The following is a 20,900-nucleotide window of genomic DNA, read 5'->3' as shown; positions in this document are numbered from 1 at the left end:
GAGAGACCATCTTCATCCTATGCCTCTCACAGATTGATAAACCTTAGATCATCCACTTGAGGTGAAATTGCTACTGTCCTACAAACCTATGCACTTGGAGGCCCAACAACGTCTACAAGGAGAAGGTTGCGTAGTAGACATCATGGGGTCGCATCCTCCACTACCCCGGAGGAGGCGGTTACGCCAGCGCCTTCGGCTCTCGGACCATGGTGTCTGAGGCCTCTTCGCGTTCGCCAAGAGCGATGTGGTGCCCAATTGGGTCCGTAATGACCTGGACCTCACCGTCGCGTGGGCGCTCGACCGCTCCGTGACCACATTGGAGACGGCCGCCTGGCGCCGTCGCCGCCTTGACGGCGAGCTTGCCAAGATCGGCGGGGCGTGGTCACTTAGCGACTACTCCGCGAACGTCGGTCGCGGCAAGGCCGCCACCAGGGCTTCGAAGGCCACGTCGACAGTGGTCGCAGCGGCCCTCCGCATAGCATAGCAGGAGGCAGAGAGGCTCCCACGCGAGCGGCAAGCAGCTGCCGGACAAGGATGTCGCGGCCCTCTGGCGACGTACCGGCGCTAGAGGGACGACAACGACAGTGACGGACGGCGACGTTGGTGCGGCAGGGCAGGGCGGTCACGCGTACGAGGTGGTAGTCCATTATAGGGTTATGTTTTTGTTTGTTTTATAGTTAAACGGTTGAAATATCGATTAGTTTATGTAAATTATCTCCGAATTTTAATGAAATCCGTCGTTTTGCATGAAATTTGTCCGGTTGGTTTAAATGCGGTTGAAATATACACGGCTATGGTTGAATGACGGCCTCCCGTATCTATGGACGGAAAGACCAGTCCATGAATGAATGTGAGAGAAAATTTACGAGTTGCCGTTGGAGAAGCCTTCGCTGGTGGCCGGCCGGTTGCTGTGGAGCACGAAGCTTTGAATTTGTGAAACTGTTGTTTGGGTTTTTGTGTGAAAAACTTATGGGTCCGTCCATACGACGGTAAAACTAAACAGTTTTGCTAGAACTCATCTAGATAAGATTTAATTTGGTCTCATTCACCTTTTATAGCCATTGAATGTGGTGTTATAAGATGCGTGTGTGCTGACGTGGGTTGTATCCGTTCTTGTTTTTCAGGTGAATGAGACCAAATTACGTCTCATCTAGATGAGTTCTAGGTACTCCCAAAACTAAAAGGGTATGTTTCGCGTCAATGCAAAGTGGACCCACATGAGGATGCATCACTTGTCCCCGTCTCAATCTGCTACCGCTCTCATCTCGCCACAGCCCTCTCTTCGGTGAGGAGGCCGCCGGACATGTATGATCCTGGCGACAGCTCCTCGTCCCGGCCGCATCCGCACGGCAAGGAGGAGCTGCAGCCGGAGGTATTTCTCTACACGGCGTCAGCTTCAGCATCGCGCTGCAGAGGGCGCACCTCCGCCGACCGCTACGCCTTGTGCGCCCTGCTGCGCGGCTACGGCCTGGCCGTGGACGTGCGCGACGTGTCCAGGAGCAAAGCGCACCGCAGCAATCTCAAGTCGTTGCTCGCGGCTCGGGGCTGCGCCTTCTCCCTCCCGCAGCTCCTCGTGGGCGGCCGGCTCGTCGGTGGCCCTGACGATGTCAGGCAGCTGCACCAGGCCGGTGGGCTGCGGCCTCTCCTCAACGCCGCCCCAAGGCCGAGCCGCGCCTTCGTCTGCCAAGCCTGTAAGAGGGTCGGCTCCGAGCCGTGCCCAAAGTGCAGGGAATCTCGCAACAAGATGCTGGATCATGGCATTACTGAGGAGGCGGAGGAGAGGGTCGTCCTTTTCTATCCAACCCAAGGTGACACTTCCTTTATCTCCTTCCTTCTTATCCCTCTACTAGTAGTATTCTTGCTCGTATACAAAAAGAAAAGAAAAATAAAGTATGGCAGCACCTGACAGCATGCGCATAGACAACATTCCACTGAGCTAGTAGTTCTTTTATGACAAATATAAGTTCAAGTGCTACCTATTTCTAGTATTTCAAAAGAATTTGAATTCAAAATTCAATTACAAAATTCGTTTGAAATTTGCTCGAAATTTTGTGGTAACCTTGGAAACCACGTTTAGTGGCCGATTTGTTCAGCATCGATGCTTAACTTTGCTTGCCATCACTGAATAATCAGTCATATATGATTGTGCACATCAACCGATGTAGATTCCAGGAATTGATCTACCTTTAAAAAAATATCAAACCAATACTACCACCGTCCTGGTTTATTGGTCCCCTTCGTATTTTGTGCTAAATTTTAACCATACATTTAACTATGAGATAATAATGCATGTCACCAAAAATTATATCGTTGAATTTGTATGTGAACATAGTTTCCCGTGATATTATTTTGGGGTACATGCATTAACATTTTGTTGATGAAATCTAAGATCAAATTAGGCACAAAATACGAATGGGACCAATAAATAAATCACGATGGAGGTAGTAATTAACAAAACTCGTAGGATACGGCTCAACCGGCCGCACGCCACCCACCTTCCGCATGAACAAATCGCTTGGATAAAACATTTAGTAGATTTGTGGTGGTGGCATTTGTTTTAAATACTCCATCCATTCATAGATATAAGATGTTTTTGATATTTTTAATATACACTACATACAGACTGAAATGAGTGAACAAACACACTAAATCATGTGTATGCATCTGATGCACACAAACCAATTTTATTAAATGTGAAAACAAGTTCAAGTCATCTAGTACCTGACAAAAACAAAAAATAAAAATAAAACACGAGCATGACCGGTCGGACACAAGATTACATATATAGCCCGATTGGATTGCCAGCCAAACTAGGTGCATAAACTAGGCAGAGTCTCAGTCTTTTATGAAGTTTCTCTTTGCCTGTGTGATCTTCATGCAGACAACGGGTGTGTGCTGATTCTGTTTGTATCTCTGATGCTTGATTTAGGTCAATAAATCCACCCTTTATCAAGAAAATGTCTACAAGAAATTTGATTTTTCTGCAATTTAAATGTGTTGGTGGAGATGATGAGTGAAGTACAGAGTACAAAATCGATATAATTTGCCTTTTCTGAATGTCTGTTATGTGAATAGAAATAGAAGCGAGTGTGAAAGTACTCGTAGTTAGTATGTAGTACATGCAACATCCGTTCTGTAAATTAAATTGTTCTTTCTTGTCTATGTTTCTTTTCAGATGTTTCAATGGGAGGTGTAAGCAGAGAGATGGATGCCAGTTTCAGTGTTTCTCTGGGCGCCATGAGACCTCTTCTTAAGAAGCTTGACATGATGCTAGGTCCTCATGGATGCAAGCTGACCAAAGGGGTCAATGATAGGTCGCCGCACCTCAAAGATGATCTTGAAGAAATAGGCACATACCTTGAAGATCTGTTAGAGGTGGAGGACCCTCCCCTGTCAGCCAAGTGCTGGATGAGAGAGGCACATGAGTTATCTTATGACATCCTAGATTGTATTGATAACTTTGTGCCCCCCGAGTCTCCTGGCTACAAATCTGTCCACAAGATGACTCATGTTAGGATTCCCATGAGGCTAAAGTGGCAGAAACAGATTGAATATGCAGCTCCTGATGTGTCAGGACATGTTATCCCCAAAATCATTCATGTTGATGTCATTCGTGCTCCAAGGAGGCTCAAGTGGTACCAGCAGATGGTTGAAAAGGTATCGGAATTCAGGATCTATGCCCAGGAGGTGGTAGGACGGTATGAGAGGTACCAACTCCACCATTGTAGCACCTTGATGGCGCGTAGATTTTCGTCTGTTGGGCCTATGATGCCACTGCCGCCACCCCCTTGTGAGAAAACTTTGTCCGGCCTAGTAATTGATGGTTGGATGAGCAAGTTTATCAACTCCCAGCTGGCTAATGATGAGAATCAGCAGCTCAAGGTGGTGTCTATTCACGGGTCTGGATGTCTTGGTAAAACAATGCTTGCCAAAGTGTTGTACAATAAAATTGGGAGGCAATTCCAATGTCGGGCTTTCATCCGGGTGTCCAAAAAGCCTGATATGAAGAGGCTTTTCTGTGACATGCTATCACAAATCCAGCGGAAGCAGCCCCAAGCAAGCCAAGACGCTTCTGATGAACTTCACATTACTGCTGAAAATATCAGGAATTGTCTACATGGCAATAGGTACTTACTTATTTTCCACATGCAAATAGTATGTACTAGTTGTATAGCATAGTATGCACTTCTTATTTTCCACATGGTCCAGAATCGCATCTAGATTGAATTCCTACAGGTTGCTCTTTTGTTTTTCACACACAAAAAAAATGGCATGATGATATATAGTCAATTTCTGGAAAGATGTTTCTCAAACAAGCTTTACAGTGAGCTGAAAAAGTCAGCACTAACTTGATGCTCGCAGTAACATTTAACTTCAGGTTAATATCATAAGTCCTGACGCATATCTAACTGTTGTTACTGTTAGCCTGACGCATAAATGTGACATGCGTGCATTCTTGACATGCAGGTATCTTATTGTTGTTGATGATTTACGGGATACAGCAGCATGGGATGTTATTAATCAGCTTTTCCCCAAGTGTAGTCAAGGAAGCAGAATAATAACAACTACACAAATTGAAGATGTTGCATTAGCATGTTGCAGTGATGACCCAGAACAAGTTTTTGAGATGAATCCTTTGGATGATGATCACTCAAGGAAGCTATTCTTTGACAGGCTTTTTGGTTCTGAAAGTGACTGTCCTGAAGAATTCAAACAAGTTTCAAGCCAAATTGTAGAAATATGTGGTGGTTTGCCGCTAGCCACCATCAGCATTGCTAGTCTGCTGGCAAACCAGCCTTCTTTATCAGTGGATTTGTTGACACACATACATGATTCGTTAGTGTCTTGTTTGTCATCAAATTCGACTTCAGAAAGAACGAAACAAGTACTAAACCTGAGCTACAACAGCCTTCCTCATTACCTCAAGACATGCTTGCTCCAGCTCTGTATGTATCCAGAGGGCTCCATAATCTTCAAACATGACCTGGTGAAGCAATGGGTGGCTGAAAGGTTTATTTCTACAAGTGAAGGGCAAAACATGGAGGAAGTTGCAGGGATGTATTTCGATGAGCTTGTTGATAGAAGATTCATCCAGCCCATGTATATGAACTTCAACAATGAGGTGGTGTCCTGCACAGTGCATGACTTGGTACATGATTTTATTGCACACAAGTCTGCAGAAGAGAATTTCGTTGTGGTAGTAGATCACAATCGGAAGATTTTGGCACTTTCTCATAAGATCCATCGACTCTCTCTTCAACTTGGTGATGCAAAATATGCCAAGATTCCAGCAAACATCAGAAAGTCGCAAGTACGTTCACTTGGAGTTTTTGGATTATCAGAGTGCATGCCTTGCATTGCAGAGTTCAAGCTTGTTCGTGTTCTAAACCTTCAGCTGTCTGGTCGTCGTCATGGTAACCAAGACCTGTCCATAGACCTCTCTAGAGTATCAGAACTGTTCCATCTGAGATATCTGAAGATTGTTTGTGATGTCTGCATAAAACTTCCAAACCGTATGAGAGGGCTGCAGTGTTTGGAAACACTGGATGTCATGGATACACCAAGAGGCACTTATGTTCCATGGGACATTATATATCTCCCACGCTTGTTGCACCTCAGTCTTCCTCCTGACACAAATATGCTGGATTGGGCTGTCGGTGACGGTCTGAGCCTTTGCAGGCCGAACCACCTGCAGGATCTTTGCATTTCTACACCGCTTTCTTCAGATTACGACCATCTAAAGAGAAACATGCATGCTATGGATTATTTAAGGTATGAACATGAAAGCCTGAAAACTATAAAACTGGTGGCTCACGGATCCTCGGTTAGCTATGGTGACGCATCAAAAGCAAGAGTTAAGTGGGTTTTGGATCACCCGCAAAAAAATAAAAAATTGTGGATTTTGGATAAAATCACCCACCATGTCCAGAGAATTGAGGTCTCACCGCACAGCCCCGTCTTATTTGGTGATATGCATTTGTGGGAAATTCAACATGGCAACCTATGCATTCTGAAGATTGCAGTGAATGGACTGTCAGTAAATGATGTTCGTATTCTTGGAGGGTTGCCCGCCCTCACTGCTCTGTCCTTGTATGTGCAGAACTCACCTAATATTAAGATAATCTTTGGCACGGCTGCTGGATTCACAGCTCTCAAGTACTTCAAGCTGAGGTTCATGAGTGGAATAGCTTGGCTAAAATTTGAGGCGGGCGCAATGCCTAATCTCTGGAAGCTCAGGCTCGTTTTCAATTCCATCCCCCAAATGGACCAACGACTTGAACTTTTTTCAAAGTCTGATCAGTGGAAACAATATCGTCATGGTACTGCATTAATCAGCATCGAGCATATGCCATGCCTTAGAGAGGTCTCCGCAAAATTTGGGGGTGCAGCTGCTGATCTGAAGTATGTGTCAAGGATCGGGATAGTTAGCAATCATCCGGGCAATCCTATAATTGACGTGCAACTAGTGGATTCTGGTTCCCATGGTGATAAAAGGTAGTGCCAGCGCCGAGCTACATGGTTGTCGTAACTCTTCAATTCTTCTACCTAAATTAACTGTTCATGGTTGTTGTAATCTGCAGGATATCAGCAAGGTCACCGGAGTCCACTTCCTGCCCGATGGATGTTCCACTTCCAGGTATACTTTTCTGACAGAGACAATTTGCCATCAGGCTTCAGGTGACAAGTTATTACCCGTCAATTATTAATTTGTCGACTTCTCTCAGGAGGGGGAGAGGTGTCATGGAGCAATATGATTGGTGTGATAGGTCGTGACCTCTTCATTTATTGCCTCCACCGCCTCTCCAGATGGGAATATGGAGCCATCGCCTCCCTCAACCGTGATTTCAATTCCGTGGTTCGCAACGGGGACATCTACCGCCTGCGTCGCAAGAATGGGGTCGCAGAGCACTGCCTCTACCTCTCTTGCCGTAATAATCCTCCGGAGTGGGAGGCTTATGACCCGTCCACTGGGCGCTGGATCCATGTGCCCAAGATGCCACCGGCTGAAAGCAAATTCATCTGGGAGTCGCTCGCTGTAGGAACCGAGCTGCTGGTGTTTGGGGACTGCGGAAGGGTTGCCTTGAGATATAGCATCCTTACCAATTCATGGACATGGCTGGCTGATGCGATGAACACCCCGCGGTACTGGTTTGGGTCAGCAAGCGTCGGTGAAAAGGCGTATGTCGCGGGAGGCGCTGATTCTTGTCATAGTATATTGAGCTCTGCAGAGATGTATGACTCGGAGGCACATACGTGGACACCCCTTCCAAGCATGAATAGGGCTAGGTACGGATGCTCTGGTGCGTTCGTGGATGGCAAGTTCTATGTGGTCGGTGGTCGTAGCAGTAGCAACGAGGTATTGACATGCGGTGAGGAGTATGACTTGAACCGGCGGTCATGGAGGCTCATCGACAACATGTCTCAGGGACTCAACCAGACAAACCCAGGAGCTCCTCTGCTCCTTGCAGTTGTGAAGAATGAGCTTTATGGCGCTGATTACAGCGAGAATAATTATTTGAAGCAGTATGATAAGGTGGACAACAAGTGGATCACCCTTGGGAAATTGCCTGTACAGTCTAATAAAGAGGGCAAGGATAAGAACAAAAATGGCTGGGACATGGGTTTCCGAGCGTGTGGTGACCGGCTGATTGTTATTGGGCGTCCAAACAATTCTACTGATGAAAAGGTGGTTGAGCTTCATTCATGGACCCCAGATGGGCAACCGCCTGTGTGGAGTTTGTTTGCCACACGGCCATACTGGCGCGACCAAATTCTGTGCGCAGTGATGGGTTGCTGAGTCGGTCAACTGAATAAAGGTTGGATGCATGCAAGATATGGGTAAGTTACTTACCTTGTACTCCCTCCGTTCCTAAATATAAGTCTTTTTAGAGATTCCACTACAAACTACATACGGATGTATATAGACATATTTTAGAGTGTAGGTTCATTCATTTTGCTCCGTATGTAGTCCATAGTGTAACCTCTAGAAAGACTTATATTTAGGAACGGAGGGAGTACTTGCTTTGTATACTTTGTTCTTTATCCAGTTTGCTCCATTATTTGAATGACACAGAGTTTCTGTTCATATTTCCATGCAGTGCTGGCTGTGCCTCATTCTCAGTCTGAATTTCCTGGGAGCACTCCGCTGATGATGATATAAAAAGAGAAGACATGAATGAGTTCCAGAGAAAGTGCCTGCAGAAACATCCGAGTTTTTAGTCACTAGATGTTATTTCCAGTTGTAATTTGTGTTCCAATAATGTTTTGATGCTTTCTACGGTCTTCATCTCCATCACCCAGCTTTATTTGTTCAGTAAAACAGAGCTCTCAGTTACTTTTCGAACATCGAATTCAGTCTCTAGCTTGCCCTATTTTTTTGTTCAAGATTTTTCAAACTCTGAATAAAAAGCAATTTGGACCCGATGATATTCAGTCAGCTGTTCTGAAATGTATTTACTCGTAGTTTGGTATAGATTAATTTGCTCTAGGAGTGTGAAATCATGATTTTTCTTTCAAATTGTTTATTCTTTTAGATGAAATTGTTTATTTCTTGAGTCGTAACCTTCAACCGAAAATAAAGGAAAGGCTGAACATGTTTTTCCTTCTTTTACTGCACTTGCAATACTCGTGTTCCGTCTGACATTAGCTAGTGGCTTTGGTTCAGTTTACTTAACGCAACCATATCATACACGGGTAAAAAGCAAGTCACATCACAGACATTGTTGCCGGAAGAATTCAGCAACATTTTGGTTTAATACATAGGAGTACAAACATACATACATAGGTGCCCTTACTAAAACAACTACGTATGTTACTGACCCGGATTATAGTACAACTACAACAACCCGGCAAAAGCTAACTGATATTTTTTGCTACAAGATTAACCAAAGTGACCAGGAACCAACAGACAAAAGGAAGGAAGGCTAGCTGCAAACATTTCAATCTTCTTCAAACAAAGTTATACATCGACTAACAAATCTCAACATCAAGGAGCGCCCGCCCGATCTGCTTGAAATTGGTAAGATCTAAATGAATGCCAAATAAATTTTCTCTGGGTCACCATCCTCCAATCAAAGACAACCCCAGATAATGTCAGCAACACAACACAGAAGAAGAAAATGCATTTAACAACTAGCATAAACAACACCTCATTTTGTCTATTCGTTCGTCTTGTAGTTACACCTCATAACTGATACCCTCCAATCAAAGACGATCCCTTGTAGTTACATTCTCATTCTTCTCCCAGTAAGTTTCCACCAGATGAATGACCAGTAACAAAAGTACAAAAAAATGGCTCCAACTTAATGACACCAGCTCAAAAATGGGACACACGCTCTCAGCTCGCTTCAAGGCTAACTAAAACCCTGGTAAAGCCGAGAGGTCGGCTATCCCCTTCGTCAAACTCGCAACCTTTTGTAGCAGTGCCAGCCGGTTGTTGCGGATCTTCTCATCTTCCTGTCCAATGGCCGCCATCACGAGATACAAACAAAGGTTAATCAGCAAAGTCACATGTCCATATATACACAGTCAAACGGTAAAATGAAATGAATCGCAATAGATCTGGAAAACAAAGAGTTTCTACTCTCACCGCCATGACAAAAACATTGTTGAAGAAATCTTCCAAAGGCTGTATCAGAAGAAGGGAGGCCTCGATGAAGGTTTTGACGTCAACACCTGCAAGAGCGGTGAACAGAATAGCACACAGGTGAGCTGTATGAACTGTGGACCTGATACATGTTGCTTTGAGAAACGAAGATAGTCTTCTGTTACCAGGATGGATCTTGTCGACAGCCTCCAAATAGGCGCTCCACAAGGCCTTTTCTTCGTCCTTCTCGAATACGCTTGTGTCGACCTGCATATTGCATTCATGATGAGGCAGGTCGTCGATAGATGCTACAACAGCAAGGTTAGTTCCTAATTCAAGCTGCGCTCTGAGATTGTTACTCAATTGTGATGGCACGTGTCTACGTAAAAACAGCCAATACCTCCCAAGCAGACTCGATTTGCTTCCCACGTACAATTCGAACTGGCCTGGAATACGCCTCAACAATTTTTGGGAAATCTTCAGTTCTTGAAAATGCTTCCATCTGCAAGTTTCCACATAGCAAGACCATCACCACAAACCCAGGATGCTTCCATAAATTTCAGCAGAGGTGCTAAGCACATAAAACTTGAACACTATAATTTCTTACTTCAGCTGCCGTTTGTGATGCAAGATAAGGGCAGTTCGCACGCTCCATAAGCACCGACCGAACTATTTCATAGTTAATTCCCTCATCCACCTGATGAAAATGAGGAACCAACGAGTCATTTCAAAAGGACATGAAATTTACTCACATATAGTCTATGTACTCCATCTGAACTAAAACCACAACAAGAATTATGGAACGGAGGGGGTATCTTATATTTCTTTTCTCAGTACATCCCAAGAGGGTAGAATACAAGAATCTTGGAGAAGAACAGCCTTATCACTACGTGTAACAAAAAGTTGTTATGACAGGTCAAGGAGATACATACCAAAAGTTGTTCCAGTCTACGTGTTACAAATTGCACTACCTAAGAATAAATTTGATCAGAGTTGTCAAAAACCATGTACTCATATGAACATAGTAACACAGTGATGATCTGAAAAATATACTGACCTCATTTATAACGTTATTGTCTATTCTTATAGGCTGCACCTGTGCCACCAAGGTCAAGGCCTTCGTGAGGTCAAAGTTCTTCTTATTCTCAACCAATATTTGAACCTGTATAATATATATTATCAACTAATACTTGGACCTGTATAAAAAATATTATATATTTAATGATATTTGCAGTTTCAGCTCCCCTTACCAATCCATAAGAGATCCTTCTCAGTCCAAATGGATCGTTCGAAGAACTTGGCTGACATCCAGCTCCGAACAGACCCACTAGGCTGTCCAATCTGTGAAAAAAAATCATTAGCAGAAGCAAGGTTCTCCGAATATCATAGTTCTAAATAGTGGGTTATGCCTCTTAGCGGCGGACCTCTTCTAAACGCTATAGCGATGCTATAGCGCGCTATTTGAATGTTTGTTCATGTGTTTGGACCAAAGTCGCTAAGCCCGCTATTTAAAACCATTTCTAGGCGAATGTAGCAACATTTTATTGTATTTTCAGTTTAGCATCTGTTTAACGATGGCAATATATGTGTAGGAAGTACCTATCAGCAACCGCAAGGACTATGCCAGCATCTGTTTTTGGCAAAACATCGCCAGAGAACCTTGGAAGTGTTATCTCGAATAGTGATTCTGCAATCTTTGACATGAAAATTTACTCAGCCAAAGTTGAGGACCGGCTTTACTTTCCCTCTTAAGAGTTGGCAACAAATGTACCTCTTCTGGAAGACCATCCCTTAAAGCATAATGGCGTGCCATAATTCCAGCGAGTGAAGTAAATTCCGTAACAATGGAAGTGGCAAGATCTGACATAGCCAATGCAGCTGCATCTTTGACAACTGGGATCATCCCCTCGTTTATCCCGAGAACAAGGGTCAACTCTGCGACAACATTTTCAACACGCGCCATTTTGTCGAGCATTGTACCAAGTTTTTCCTATTCAATGTGGTGCAGATAAAATAAGAATAAGCAGAACACAAGAATCCAAGGAAAATTCAGCACAACTCACATGAAAGAGAATGCTCTTCAGCTGGCCTCGGAATTCAGACAAATTCTTTTGTGTATCCATCTTATAAAAGAACTTAGCATCCTCATACCTTGCCCTGTATTTGTATGCCAATTCAGAATGTATATTTGTCTAAAGTTCTCTTTGCAAACGAAAAAGGCAGAGGCCAAGATGAAAAATAATTCAAAAATAGTGCTAGTAACTTGACTGTGCTACTATTTGTTCATGCCAAAACTTTGGCTCTAAACTGAAAATTTGCACAGTAAAATAATGATTTAGAAGATCTTCATTGGTCCTTTGCATAACCTTAGTACAGCTTCATTGCCTTTCTGGACCACTTCTTCACTAATAGAACCATTAGCAACCTAACAACAAATGCCGAATTAGAACAAATACTAATCACTACCCAATTGTAAAGTATATAAAGGTGCAGAAACCATCTCACAGTAATAAAATATGGTAGCAGATCGCCTGTAGACTTGGAGGTTACAGGAAAATACCTCTGGTGTTTCTGCATAACCTGTAGTTATGATTTCCATTAGAAAACATGCATATTGTGAGAGAATTCCTTTCAGATAAGTAATTTTCATTAGAAAACATGCATATTATCATCAGAACCAACAGAATTTAGTGTAGTTTATAGGCATCGCTATCCAAATCTGAGCATACCGTTGTTAATACATCTTTTGGAAGTTCTAGGAAGGACTCATCATATTGACCAAGAATGGGCACAGGTGCCTCCACAAGATTAACAACCTGTATTGTGGTTTCAAATGTTTCAGGATAGCATAGAGTTCCAACCAAAAAAATATGCAAAAAAAAAACATCTACCTCCCGCAGCAAGCTATCAGGTGCAATGAAATCCCCATCAACTCCTTTAGCCAATGTACTAGAGTCATCCAAGATTTTTGCTCTGCGCTCCTGCAATGGAGTGTTATATAAAAACTGAGGCAGAATGAAACCTGGAATACTAATTAACTAAAAGAATTAATGGGCCGATTGCATGTTTACCCTGTTTTCTCTAGGCTAAACAAGTTAGCCCCAGACAGCAATATTCTCAAGTGAAACAGATTGCGCACAAAATTATAACATTCTGCTATGAAACATACCAAAAGGGAATGTGTTCAATGATCTACAAAAAGAACATGAGATCTCGGACTGCGTATGAAAGCCTTATATTTGCCTATCTAACCTGCATGTCAATCACGATCCCAGCTTTTTCCACAGCGTACAAATATGATTCTGCAGTTTCCACCTGAACATTGGAGACAGCAAGCACAGCTGTTAGCCTGTCACACGACAAAGAGTGAAATCCCTCTACAGAAAATAAGATACTCCAAAGAGGACACAGCTGTTAGTTCATTGGGGTAGCACTTTACTTTTTCTCAACAAAGAGGGGGATTCTGTCAAGAACATTAATTAACATGGTTTTTGTCCGCAATAAGAGCCAGGACAGATGTTATTACCCTGAAAAGGGAAATGGGTAACTTGATATGCTACTTGACAGTTTACACAGCAATATTTATGTCAAAATAGAAGTCAGAACTGGAATACAAAATAAACTTATACACATGATAGCCCAATCTGTACCTTAAAATTCGCCAAAGAGGAGTTACGAAGGCCACATGACTGGCTCCCACTGTCCCAATAACAAATCATGGTTGATTTAAGATTTTGTACGGAAAAACACACAACAAAAGGCATAGGAATTTTATTCCATTTAATCTTTATACATATAATCACACTACAAAAATATAAATTAAGTGTATCACACACTAAATATTACCTTGAGATGCCAGCAAAAGAAAATGGCACAACAAGATCTCCATGAAGTGCCATGATCCAGCGTACAGGGCGACTAAATACAATCTGCAAGTGAAATAACCCCCAAAATTTTACTGAATAGAAGAAACTTAAATAGCATGTGAATGTGAATTAAACCTGTTATGTGATCTACACGTACATTTGAGTTCCAGCGCATTGACTTGGGGAATGAAATACCAGATATAATACTAGGTAAATCTTCAGATAGGACCTGCAATTCACATGCTACAATTGTTGAACAGGGCCAGAGAAAATGAAGCCAAGAACTACAACACGATTCTAGTGTGCTAGATTGTGAATGGCGCACCGCGTAGGGTGCTGAGCATGAGGTTAAATATGAGCAATTATCAATAGCCAACCATAGTTTCTCATCCTGCAAAATACTAACGCGGAAGCACAAGACATAGCCTTAACTTTATTGTGAGTTGTGGAGTTTGGCTCCTTGACCTATCATAAATAATGCAGAGTGATGGAGTACCTAAAGCATTCTCATTCCCACCACCCCAAAGCTCATTCCTCTAAACCCCCAGAACCAAGGAACACCTTTTTAATTCTCTTGAAAATGGTGCTGATGAAGGAAATGTCATGGAATCATATGCTTTTACCAACTAAAGGCCCTACTTACTGCATTTTCCTGACATAATTACCTGTCAAAAATATGAAGGATAAAAACAAACCTCATCAGCGTATCGTGCAGACTCTTTGACACGGGCATATATATACTCTGTTTTACCTGAAAAAAAATAAGCTCAACAAACTTCAGACCTCTTCATGGAACAGGAACTGATTCAAACATATAAGTAGTCCAGTGGAGAGTCTCAACGTAGCCATACAGTAAATCAAGTTAACATGTTTTTTTATTAGGGAACATGAGAGGCGTGTTTGCACATCTTTCCATTAAGTGGAGAGACAACATAGTTACAGGGCCTACAATTTGTGTTGGTGATTTGGATTAATGTAATCAAAGTAATGCCGCAGTTTGGAACGAAATAGTATATGAAGAATAAGCAATTGATAGTTGAACCTAACAATATGTACAGCCCAAAATGGGAACAACGCGGGCCTTCAGATCATTGATTCTAAGGTAGATTTGTTGCTACAGGGGATCCTACATGGTGATTTAAACAGCAAGCAGAAACAACAAAGGGAGATGAATGCTAGAAATCGTTTGCCAGTAAGCTACACACAAATGCTGATATGCTAAACCAAGGAAACTTCAGAAAAAACACAACATAGAGCTAGAAGTGAGCAACCAACTTTTTGAAGGCAAAAGCATGAGTTGCATACCGTCAAATTTTCTATATAAGGAATCTAAGGGGACATTATTTTTCCGGCAAAACCCCTCAGCAGCCTGAAAGGGAACAGAGAAAAATATTCCTGAATTAGAACAGAGAAAAAGACTTCCAAAACATTGTCCCTACTCAGCCTGAATAGAATGGAGAAAAATTAAAAACAGGGCAGATAACCAGAGAAACCCAAGGAATACGCAACACAAGGATACCAGGGATAAGTCCAGCTTCTCGTTGGATAGCTAACCTTAGTGGGTTTTCCCTCTTGGTCAAATGCCTTTGTAACCGGCGGACCGCGTAACTCAACCTCTTCCTCCATTTGCTTCAGACTTAGATTTTCGACAACAACCTGCAAATCAAAGCTGAAACTTGTATAGCAGCACAAAACAAACATATTTAGTAAAAGATGTCTACCAAGATACTCCCTCCGTCCGAAAAAGCTTGTCCCCCAAATGGATGTATCTAGCACCAAGTTAGTGCTAGATACATCCATTTGAGGAACAAGCTTGGGACAAGCTCTTCCGGACGGAGGGAGTATCTCTTTAAGAGATGCCGTCTTCTTAAAGCACATTAATTTTCTATTAATTACCATACAACACAAAAAATATAGATATATTTCTAACTCTCTCTATAGTTCTGTTGCTACTAAGAAAAGGACAGCTAACCCTACTGACTGATTTCATGTTTCTCCAGCATGCACTTTGCACTAGATATCATATTTCATCAAGCTTATTTTTGTCTCAAAGCATCAGAAGTTCAAGCACTGTGCTCCTGGGTCTAATATGATTATATAAATAATCCATTGAAAGCTGGTTGAGAAATTAGATGTAAGAAAGAAGAGTCAAGATGGTAGTTATACCGCTAATCTCCGTGGTGTCCCATAGGAGTGCACCTTCCCATGGCTCAGTCTACGCTTCCCTAGTATTTGAACTAGAGATTTCTCAAGCTGGGGAAGATCAAAAGGACAGAATCATAGCTTAAATGTTCAGCAAGTGTCACTTCGTTGTTACACTAGGATGCAAAACCATGTTGAAATAGAAACTTACTTGCTCAGTTGCTTCTACCACATCATGGGGCGGCAACTCTTCTGTTCCTATTTCAAGAACAAACGTCTGTGCATGCCCCAGCACTTCCTAAATGACAGAGACCAAAGTCCAAGGTCAGAAGGTGTGTTTGTTGGATGTTGTGACATGTACATTCAAAACATTATATGTTTAAAAATAACACATTCAGCAATACATAGAAAATGTAAACTAAATACCTTTCTGCTGAGCTTTTCAGAGACATGGGGGTATACAAGACTAGCCTCTTGGTAAGTGCCCAGTGGATAACCAATTTCCTCTCGTGTTTTCAACCAAAGCTGAGAACATTGACGAGCAAGACTGCGCAAAAAGAGTCAGCATTAGAATTACATTTTGATTTAAATGCAAAAGCTAAACAAGGGAAATTACTGGATAAAAACCAGCCAAGAATAAAGAATGGTAGAACACTAGAACAAGAAAAATATAATATGGATGCAGCTAACTCGAAACAAGCACATATCAATGAGGTAATACGTAAATTTTATTGTAGCGATATAAGAATTCCAGGATCGATGATGAGAAAACACAGAGAAAGAAAACAAGGAAATACCTCCGCATGCGTCCAAAATATCTTGCACGCTCAGTTACACCAATGAAGCCTCTAGAATCCAGAATATTAAAAGCATGAGAGGCCTCCAGAACCTGGTCATACCTAATCCATTGCAAATCAAAGACAACCTTATTACTCCCTCCGTCCCAAAATATAAGAACATTTTTAACACTAGCATAGTGTTAAAAACGTTCTTATATTCTGGGACAGAGGGAGTAATTCTTAACGGTTCACAGAAAGTGCAGAAGAGGAGGAAGAATATATCAGTCAAACATACGCAGGAATTGGCAGCCCAAGTGATAACAAAGACCGAGCCTCTTCTTCAAAATCATCAAAGTGCTTTTGAATGTGATCAACATTTGCATGCTCTAAATAATATGCACTCATCTCTTTCCTGCACAAGGACACCAGAAAAATGAGGTCCTGGGACCTAAGCACAGTCGTAATAGACTGGAACAATGATACATGTCAACTCCTCTAATTCAACAGGAACAACAAGAATGATAGATAAGGAAAAAAAATGAGAACAGTAATAATGAAGCAGAGCATGTATAGTTCCAAAACTGTGGAGAGGAAACATACTCGTTCTCAAGGAATAGTTCCCCATATGTAATTCCTTCAGTGTACTGTATCTTTTTGAAATGATCTACTCCCTGTCAGAATATCTAAAGCAAAGTAAGGTCAGCTCTTTCAATGTGCATATGGCCTAGCAGAGTAAGTTGGAAAGTATCTTAATAGAGGGGGGAAAACTTGAGTGGCCTAAAAGAGAAATTTGATTGCTCTATTACTCCCTCCGAAACGAATTAATTGACTCGGACTCTATACAATGCAACGAATCGGAGGGAGTAGATTTTTTTTTTATGTCAGAAAGAAACTGGATTTTCACGTGAGCATACAGATAAAGGAGGCAAGATCCAGGGGGAAAATAGAACTGTACTAACACTCTACATATATAACTTGTATGGAGTAAAATATACAACCACACTAGTGGACTTACCTGAAGTGACATGAGGATACGTTCAAGTCCATATGTTATTTCGACAGAAACTGGAAACGGGGGAAGGCTTCCTGACTACAGTTGATGAGATTTCATTATGATATAAATAAAAAACTAAGGTTAGAAACGATTTAGGTGCTTCAAGCAGGATATATGAAGCAACCTTAAAGAGAAGGACATGATTTGTGCAGATTTGATTTTTTTACCTGCTGAAAATATGTGAATTGTGTGATCTCCATGCCGTCCATCCAAACCTCCCAGCCCAGCCCCCAGGCTCCAAGAACCTGCCAGTGATGAGAAGAAACACCAATCAATAAAATAACACACTGCAGAATGCTTGATTTCAACAAATGGTTAATATGGCAAAGTGGGTATGCGGCATATATAATGTTCTATTGGAATTTGGTTAAAGTAGGACATGTGTAAACAGTAATGAAGAGAACCGAAAAGGGGGAGGAGGAGAACTTTACAGGACTCTCCCAGTTGTCCTCGACGAAACGGATGTCATGTTCATGAACATTGATGCCTGAGATTAAAAAAAAAACACCACCATTTATAAGCAACAACTGGCTTCCTTTGTTGTTGAGAAAAAAAAAAAGATAATGCCCCGGATAGAGCTGAAGCCATGTGAGATTCAGAAGAAGTAATATGATACCTAACGCTGAAAGGCTGTGCAGGAAGAGATCCTGCGAGTTCCCTGGGTCAGGCTTCAGAATCACCTGTTGTTGGTCAAAATGCATGGTCAGCAGTCAGTAACTGGTTTGAGTCTGAGCAAGCAAGATGAAAGATGGTGAAACAGGACAATGTTGTGAAGTAACCTGGAACTGGGTGTGGCGCTGGAGCCTGTTGGGGTTGTCGCCGTAGCGGCTGTCGTCGGGCCTCACGCTCGGCTCCACATAGCTTCAATTCAACAGAGAGCGTCATGTTAGCAAATCAGAAATGGGAGCAAATGCATTGTCTGAACTGCAAGCAGTGCTACAGTAGTATTCAGCAGTAAGTAGTAACTCAGTCGTCTGAACTGTGCTGCATTTGCAAATGTGCATAGAACTTGGGCAGGTATGACGGGTGAGATGGGGAGGGTGGCTGTGGATGTACTCACGCGACGTTCCACGGCTCCGGCCCCAGCACCCTGAGGAACGTGAGGGGGTTCATCGTCCCGGCGCCGACCTGTTCGATTGATTGATTCAGCAAATTCAGAAGCATCCTCATATCCATCAGCCATTGATGCTGCATCTGGTGAAGCTAGCTAGGTGGACAAGAGAAGAGATGAGAAGGGGAAGTTGGTACCTCGGTGTTGCTGCACTGCATGACGGCGCAGCCGACGGAGGCCCGGTACTCCTGGAGCCGCTGGATGGCCTGCTGGAAGGTCAGCGCGCCGGCCCCCTTGTTTCCGTTGCCGGAGGGGGAGGAGGCGGTGGAGGAGAGCGCGGACGGCGCCCCGTCGGAGCCGGAGTGGGCCGCCGGAGCAGACACGAGGAGACGGCGTGGGCGCGGGCGGGACCGGCGGGTGGGCGGACGAGCGGGGGTGGCGAGGGCGGAGGGGATGCGCGAGTGATCGGCGGCGGCGGCGGCGGGGGAGAGGAGGGGAGGCATGGCGGACGCCGGTGGCCATGCCCGTGGCCGCGGCCATGGCGACAAGGAAGGAGAGGATAAGGAGGGGGATGGGATTGGGGCGGGAGGAGTTTTATATTGTTAATTTAACCGCCAAATCCATTCAACCTGTTTTCTTTTTCTTCTTCTTCTTCTTCTTTTTTTCATAAATCACCTCCAACTAGTGATGAAATTACATTTTTCTACTTTAGGAACCAGCACGAGCGCTGCCTTTTTATTTATTTTCGATGACATTCAATACCTCCTTTATTAATCTACAACCGTTTGATAACAAAGGAGAGGAACCGGTAGAAGGGTTGCCTTTCTTTTTTGAGAGTGGCATTTTGGCTTCTAGGTGTAGATACACCTATTTTGAAATATGTATAAGAAACACATTTCAAAATGTTAAAAAAATTCGAGAAAAAAATCCCGCGTGTACATCCGGACATCCTATGTTCGCACACAGAATTTGGGTGAAAAAAGACATTTTTTGTGGCATGTATAAAAAGATAAAAAAATGTCTCATGAATAGCTGTAATCAAGCATCATAGATTGTCTTTTTTACACAAGCCACAAAAAAAAATCCTTTTTCATCGAAACTTGGTGCACGCACATATAATGTCCGGATTTATAGGGGGATTTTTTCTTGAAATTTTTTAACTTTTTAAAATGTGAATTTAGACGATGGGTGCATATACACATATGAGCCAAACTGAATTTCCGTTTTTTTATGGATCCAAATGTTCGGATTTTAGCAATAGGCAAGAACCCTTATTCCACTCTAATTATATACATGCATGCATTAAAATGATTAATTTTCTTTTCACATGCACTCCTCCCTCTAATTACATGCATATATGCATTAAAAGACAAAAAGCTAATGTCATCCTTGATTCTTTCTTTTGTCAAATTTCAAAATGTTTTATAGCTCAAACCGTTGCTTCGATTGAAAAACCGTCTTCACAAAAAAAAATCTTCTCGACGAGATCTTCGAAACTAGATTCCATGTTGATATGTTCCGATGACTTTTTTTTCGGACCAAAAGTAATCACATCTGGGCTACGTAAGTTATCACGTCTGTCATACAGAAGTCTTGAGGTTGTGGAACAGCAGAGCAAAACGACCCTCCGGACGCCAGTCGTCCAACCAAAAAGAGCGCATACTGAAGCCTGCGGAACCAGCAGAATGAACTGAAACTGATCAAGGAGTGCCAGAAAGGTGTCAAGTCTCCTTGGGCGGCAGGAAAGACCGCTGCTCAGATATCAGAACTGAAACCATTGATAGCATGGTACCTCTGATCCTTGAAGGATTTTACTCACAAATTTGCAGAGCATGGCATCATTATGTGCCGCCATATCTCTGACACCTAGACCACCATTCTTCTTAGGTAGGATAACTTGGTCCCAAGCCACCAAGCAGTCAGCTTTTTGCCTATCAGGTTTCTTCTGCCATAGAAAGTTTCGCCATAATCTGTCAACTTACTCTAGGTTGCCTTTAGTCGATTTAGTACATGCCATAGAATAGTTTGATGGTTGTGTGTGTCTTAACTATGCAGAGTTCAGGTGTCGCTTTTTCTGTTTTGTATCTGCTCGATGCTACATTTTGAGTTAATAAAGCGCCTTTATCGAAAAAGTCCATTTAGCACATGCCATAAAATAGTTTAATGGTTGTATGCATCTTAACTATGTAGAGGCCTGGTGTTGCCTTTTCTGTTTTGTATCTGCTCGATGCTACATTTTGAGTTAATAAAGCGTCCTTATCGAAAAAGTCCATTTAGCACATGCCATAAAATAGTTTGATGGTTGTGTGCATCTTAACTATGCAGAGGTCTGGTGTTGCCTTTTCTGTTTTGTATCTGCTCGATGCTACATTTTGAGTTAATAAAGCGTCCTTTATCAAAAAAGTCCATTTAGTATATGCCA

General features: G+C 42.6%; 2 protein-coding genes and 1 pseudogene across 3 annotated transcripts; 2 read left to right on the top strand and 1 right to left on the bottom strand.

Moving 5' to 3' along the window:
- The first annotated feature begins 1,200 nt into the window (after positions 1 to 1,200).
- LOC147956796 (disease resistance protein RGA5-like) lies at positions 1,201 to 6,651 on the top strand. Its single transcript, XM_087531455.1, has 4 exons — positions 1,201 to 1,808; positions 3,176 to 4,127; positions 4,468 to 6,495; positions 6,582 to 6,651. The coding sequence occupies exons 1-4, from the start codon at positions 1,304 to 1,306 to the stop codon at positions 6,649 to 6,651; spliced, it is 3,555 nt and encodes a 1,184-aa protein (XP_087387581.1). The 5' UTR covers positions 1,201 to 1,303.
- Positions 6,652 to 6,725: 74 nt separating this feature from the next.
- LOC147956795 (F-box/kelch-repeat protein SKIP11 pseudogene) lies at positions 6,726 to 8,473 on the top strand (annotated as a pseudogene). Its single transcript, XR_015609972.1, has 2 exons — positions 6,726 to 7,839; positions 8,100 to 8,473. The product of XR_015609972.1 is annotated as an F-box/kelch-repeat protein SKIP11 pseudogene (transcript).
- Positions 8,474 to 8,925: 452 nt separating this feature from the next.
- On the bottom strand, positions 8,926 to 19,059 carry LOC125525445 (glycine--tRNA ligase, chloroplastic/mitochondrial 2-like). The gene is made up of 35 exons (XM_087533007.1): positions 18,676 to 19,059; positions 18,488 to 18,555; positions 18,207 to 18,288; positions 18,044 to 18,107; positions 17,859 to 17,914; positions 17,595 to 17,672; positions 17,389 to 17,463; positions 16,974 to 17,044; positions 16,669 to 16,785; positions 16,392 to 16,493; positions 16,021 to 16,141; positions 15,806 to 15,892; positions 15,619 to 15,705; positions 15,007 to 15,108; positions 14,758 to 14,821; positions 14,148 to 14,203; positions 13,610 to 13,681; positions 13,433 to 13,515; positions 13,237 to 13,285; positions 12,839 to 12,901; positions 12,478 to 12,567; positions 12,316 to 12,402; positions 12,092 to 12,166; positions 11,953 to 12,011; positions 11,650 to 11,743; positions 11,358 to 11,576; positions 11,186 to 11,280; positions 10,837 to 10,927; positions 10,644 to 10,748; positions 10,519 to 10,557; positions 10,194 to 10,283; positions 9,987 to 10,088; positions 9,772 to 9,853; positions 9,590 to 9,675; positions 8,926 to 9,456 (listed from the first exon to the last, which is right to left on the bottom strand). The coding sequence occupies exons 1-35, from the start codon at positions 18,979 to 18,981 to the stop codon at positions 9,358 to 9,360; spliced, it is 3,216 nt and encodes a 1,071-aa protein (XP_087389133.1). The 5' UTR covers positions 18,982 to 19,059; the 3' UTR covers positions 8,926 to 9,357.
- Positions 19,060 to 20,900: the final 1,841 nt, after the last annotated feature.

Source organism: Triticum urartu, chromosome 7A (genome assembly GCF_056163025.1).
Source record: "Triticum urartu cultivar PI428250 chromosome 7A, HENAU_Tu73, whole genome shotgun sequence".
Taxonomy (NCBI): domain Eukaryota; kingdom Viridiplantae; phylum Streptophyta; class Magnoliopsida; order Poales; family Poaceae; genus Triticum; species Triticum urartu.
Note: the sequence above shows the minus strand (reverse complement) of the source record. Positions and strands in the feature narration are given on the sequence as shown.

Bases quoted from the DNA above. Each gene is read 5' to 3' on its own strand.
- LOC147956796 (XM_087531455.1), top strand. From the start codon at position 1,304: ATGTATGATCCTGGCGACAGCTCCTCGTCCCGGCCGCATCCGCACGGC. The intron at 1,809-3,175 runs GTGACACTTCCT...GTTTCTTTTCAG, and splicing joins CCTTTTCTATCCAACCCAAG to ATGTTTCAATGGGAGGTGTA. The intron at 6,496-6,581 runs GTAGTGCCAGCG...TGTAATCTGCAG, and splicing joins GGTTCCCATGGTGATAAAAG to GATATCAGCAAGGTCACCGG.
- LOC125525445 (XM_087533007.1), bottom strand. From the start codon at position 18,981: ATGCCTCCCCTCCTCTCCCCCGCCGCCGCCGCCGCCGATCACTCGCGC. The intron at 18,108-18,206 runs GTTACTTCACAA...GACCAACAACAG, and splicing joins AGCGCCACACCCAGTTCCAG to GTGATTCTGAAGCCTGACCC. The intron at 9,676-9,771 runs GTAACAGAAGAC...CCGCTCTTGCAG, and splicing joins TGTCGACAAGATCCATCCTG to GTGTTGACGTCAAAACCTTC.